At 61.5% G+C, this 4,263-nt stretch overlaps 1 protein-coding gene across 1 annotated transcript in view; it reads right to left on the bottom strand.

Moving 5' to 3' along the window:
- Positions 1-699: 699 nt before the first annotated feature.
- The window catches only part of RCC1 (regulator of chromosome condensation 1), an 8,051-nt gene continuing 4,487 nt past the window's right edge, over positions 700-4,263 (bottom strand). The window contains exons 3-9 of the mRNA XM_009323980.1: positions 3,872-4,051; positions 3,690-3,786; positions 2,980-3,102; positions 2,611-2,766; positions 2,138-2,257; positions 1,550-1,702; positions 700-905 (exon numbers count right to left, since the gene is read on the bottom strand). Of these exons, the coding sequence (XP_009322255.1) occupies positions 730-905; positions 1,550-1,702; positions 2,138-2,257; positions 2,611-2,766; positions 2,980-3,102; positions 3,690-3,786; positions 3,872-4,051 (1,005 nt within the window). The 3' untranslated portion in view covers positions 700-729. The remainder of the gene's footprint in view (positions 906-1,549; positions 1,703-2,137; positions 2,258-2,610; positions 2,767-2,979; positions 3,103-3,689; positions 3,787-3,871; positions 4,052-4,263) is intronic.

Here is a 4,263-nt window from a genome sequence, read left to right as displayed (position 1 = left end):
GGGAGGCCGGAGCCCCCCTTTTCCAGCAGCCACAGCTCTGTGCACAGCGCGGGCCGGGCATCATCCAGCAGCGTTCCCCCTTGCAGGCTCCCAGCCGCCCGGCGGCAACTCCCCACCGCAGCCACAAGCGTTGGGCGCGAGAGGAGAGAGCTCCCCGGGAGCGTTTCTGCTGGACCGAGATCTCACCCGGGACGAGCCCAGAGGGGTTGGGTGCGTGGCAGCAGACACATCCAAGTTGGAGAGGTAAAAGATGTTTAGGTTACGTGGATGGGGGAAGCACCCAAAGACTGGGGAAACACGGGGACCTCAGAAAGCCCAATGCCCAAACCCTTTTGTGTAGTGAAGAACAAGGCCCTCAGCTTTGCCAGGCCAGAAAATATTAAAAAAAAAAAAACAAAACCCAACAAATGAGAAGAAGTGGAAAACCCATCCAGCCACAGTACTGAGATCAGTTTAGGACCAAGCCGACCCGGGGGAGCTGACAGAGCACCGGGCACCACGGGAAGACAGACACACGCTTGCAGGGAGAAATCACGAGCATCCCTGAAGAGCCCTGCTCCAGCCACGCAGACGCTGCCGGGGTCCGGCTCCGGGAGCCTCCCGCCCTCCCCACCGCCGTCAGTGGGAGACCAGAGCTGGAAACCGGTCACCCGACCCGGGCAAAAGGGGTGTGTGGGGGGTGTGCGGGTCCCGCGATCCCGCTGGGCTCGGCTGCGCGGCGTCGTTTCATCAACTCTGCTCCTTGTCCTTGACCAGCAGCACAGTGTGTTGGCCGCCGCTGGACACGGCCAGGACCGTGCGGTTTTCCAGCTGCTTGCCCGTCATCTCCACGGGGCTCCAGACGTCGTCCTCCTCCCCTGTGCCCAGCTGGTAGTTGGTGCCCATGCCCCAGGCAAACGCTCGTCCTGCAACGGAGGTGACTCAAGTTTTGGCTTCCAGGTGGCCACAGGTTGGGGTGACAAGGGGACCCAGCAGCCAAACCCGAGGGGACTTCACACCCGGGCAGTGGGCTTAGTGATGGCTGCCAGAGGTGCAGGCAGGAGGAAGAGGAGCAGCGCTTGCAACCCAAAGAGGCATTTCATCACACAGCCAAGGCAGCGTTTTGCCCCCGGGGAGCAAAGCGAATCCATCAGCCCACTACAAACCCTCCTTCCCACAGCCGCGGGCTGCAGATGCCACGCACAAGCATGCACAGCACCACAGCACGGAGGTCTCGCAGCCGCGGAGTTCAGGGTGCGGAGAAGGGACCGGCAGGCCAACAACCCCCTCACGGTCAACACCGTTACGAACCTTGCTGCCAAGGGCCCACAAAAAATATTTGAGCAGCTGCTGCCCAGCTGCCCCCGGGCTGGGTGCTCGGCAGGGGCTGCATCAGCGCCAGGACCTGGCTCCAGTCCCGACCCAGCCAGCAGCCTGCCATGAAGCTGTGCGGGGCCGGTGGTCGGATCCAGGGGGACCGGGCTGGGCAAAGCACCAGGACAGATGGATGAGGGGTGGGGAGGGTACATAGGGTGGCGATCCTGAGCCCACGGAGGCCCCCGGCACTCACCGTCACTGCTGACGGCGTAGCCGACCGATGCGCCGCATGCGACGGAAGAGATGCTGGGGAGCTCCGGGATGACCGTGGGCGTGCTCTTCTCCTCCGCCCCCGCCCCGAGGCCCAGCCGGCCGTACTCGGCCCTGCCCAGGCTGTAGGCTTTACCTGGGGCATGACAGACACACAGGAGAGGTGACTCGAGGAGGGCAGACGCCTGCAGCAGGCCACAGCCGGACCCTCTCCCCCCTGTCTGATTCCTGGAGGAGCGTCGCTCCTCCCTACCACACCCTAGATCCCAACCAGGAGGTGCAGGGTGGGATAGAGACCCTTGAGCTCCCCAAAATCAATAGGGTGGGCAGGTGCCTGGACAGACTGTTGTGCCTGCAAGAGCAGAGTTCACAAGTGACTCCAGGTTCCTGTCATCCTCCCCACCCTTCGCTGCAAATTCATGCCACCCTTGTTGCCTTGAACACCGAGGACTTGGAGGGCCCCAGCACATCACCCTCACCCCGACACCTCCCCAGCCAGGATGAGGGCCATGGGAGTCCCCCCGGTCCTGCTTTGTGCGACTCCCAGCCCGCCCATCACGCCGGCACTCACCCTCCGAGTCGACACACACCGTGTGGTGCTGCCCGCCGGAGAACCCGACCCAGGACTTGGTGGAGTTCTTGAAGCACGTCAGGTTCTGCGGGGAGAAGCAGGGCTCGGTGCCCTGGGTCCCTGCGGGGCGGGACGCATAAACCCGGGCAGATCAGGTCCACAGGCACGGACAGCCCAGGCCAGGCACCAGCACAGACCCATCCACCCTGGGGCTCACCCCACCAGAGACTAACACGGCCCCCCGAGTCCCCAAATCAAATTTCTGCTCAAACCCACTGGCTGCAGGGGCTGGGACCTAAACCCACAGCTACGCAGGGTGACCCCCCCACCCCAATTTCCAGCTCCAGTGTGTCCAGCGGGTGCTTGGTGTTCAGGATCTGGGGTGCCCAGCAGCCTCCCCCCACCAGGCCAGGGCAGCACGGGACGGGGAAGTCTGCAGCCAGAAGATCCGGAGGGACGTAAGCAAAGCTCACCCAGCTGGTGGTAGTTGGAGAGGCCGAATCCATAGATGTGTCCCTCCTGCGTGACGGCGAAGGTGAAGTACGCCCCGCAAAAGGCATCCTGGAAACGCATTTTGCCTCTGTTGCCTTTGCCTCTGACAGGGACGCGCTGGGGGACCAGCAGGCGCTCTGGGGGCAGGAGACAAGGCGTCACACGAGGTCTAGTGATCTACACCATTTTCATCCCCCCTTAGATCCAGCTCACTGAATCCAAACAACCGATTTACACGCGAGCCCTTGAGCGGCAGGGGAAGAGACTGGGTCTCTTTGCTCCTCTGCAAAGTGCAGAGCTGGGGCCGAAGGACGCTGCACCGCGCGCCTCCGAGCACCAACGCAACTCACGCAGGCCTTTCCTTCCTCCTCGGTTGGCAAAGAGCGCCGGCACTCTCCCCAGCTGGCCCTGCTCGCCGCAGCCGCACGTGAAGAGGTCACCGTCCACCGTCAGCATCACTAAGTGGTCATTCCCTGGGAGGAGACGGGGGAGATGAGCGAAGCAGGAGTCATGCTCCAGGAACCCAGCAAGAGCCAGGGGCTGAGATCCCACATGTAAACCCCAGCTGTCCCAGCTTTCTAGAAATCAGCGGGGATACCTCGATGCCAGTTTCTGGCACAACTTAAAACACTGTGATCTCCCTCTTCCTGATCCCAGTTCCCCATCTGAAACTCCAAAGCAGTTTCTCTGGGAAGGTTTAGGGGAACAGGTCCCCCCCAACCTCACCTGGGCCCTGGGCAAGTTCCCCAGCTGCCCTGCTCAGCCTCCCCGGGTCTAGAAGAGGGTGAGCGCTTTGACCCCGCGGGGTCGCAGTTAGGGCACTCTTGTAAGGCATTTTACATCAGATTGAGTCAAATATTAACAATATTGTTGGGACTAGAAGAGAGACAAAGTCTGTTCTCTCAAGAGCCAGAGTAGAGCAAGCACACCCTTGTACCGGGCTCGGAGCAGCCAAGAGGGAGAAAAAGGACATGGACCTTCTGGACCTTCACCTCCTCCCGGGGGTTGTGACAACCTCGTGCACCAGCCTGACCCGCGCGCACCCCAGGACCTTGCTCACCTGAGACAATTTTAACGACGGGTACACTGAGCTGGAGCAGCACAGGAACGGAGCTCGTCTTCATGGGCTCCAGCAAGCCGATCACCCCGTTGTTATCCTGGGTGGAGACACAGACGCGGGGACATGAGTCACAGAAGCAGCAACCATCAGCAGAGCTTCCAGCGTCCGAGAAATCAACGTACCCTGAAAGAGCCCCAGACAAAAACCCTGCCGTCTTCCGTCAGCGCGGCTGTGTGACTGTCCCCTGCAGAGACCTGCACCACCTTTTCCTGCAGCTCCACCAGCCCCGGCGTGGTCTCCGACCCTTCTGCCGAGGTGTCGCGCCCGAGGGCGCCCTCATCGTTGCAGCCAAAGGTGTAGATCTGCAGATAGAGAGCGAGACGGTCAGGACGGGACCCGGAGCGGCAACAGGTTGAGCGTGAAGCCAGGGGACGAAGGCTGAATTATCCCTTTGATCCCCTAATATATAATATATTTGCTCCCAATACTGGGGCAACCCCCAGTATCAACACAGGCTGGGGGATGAAGGGATTGAGAGCAGCCCTGCCAAGAAGGACTTGGGGGTACTGGTGGA

The sequence above is a fragment of the Pygoscelis adeliae genome, unplaced genomic scaffold (assembly GCF_000699105.1).
Source record: "Pygoscelis adeliae isolate BGI_AS28 unplaced genomic scaffold, ASM69910v1 Scaffold815, whole genome shotgun sequence".
In the NCBI taxonomy this organism is placed as follows: domain Eukaryota; kingdom Metazoa; phylum Chordata; class Aves; order Sphenisciformes; family Spheniscidae; genus Pygoscelis; species Pygoscelis adeliae.
Note: the sequence above shows the minus strand (reverse complement) of the source record. Positions and strands in the feature narration are given on the sequence as shown.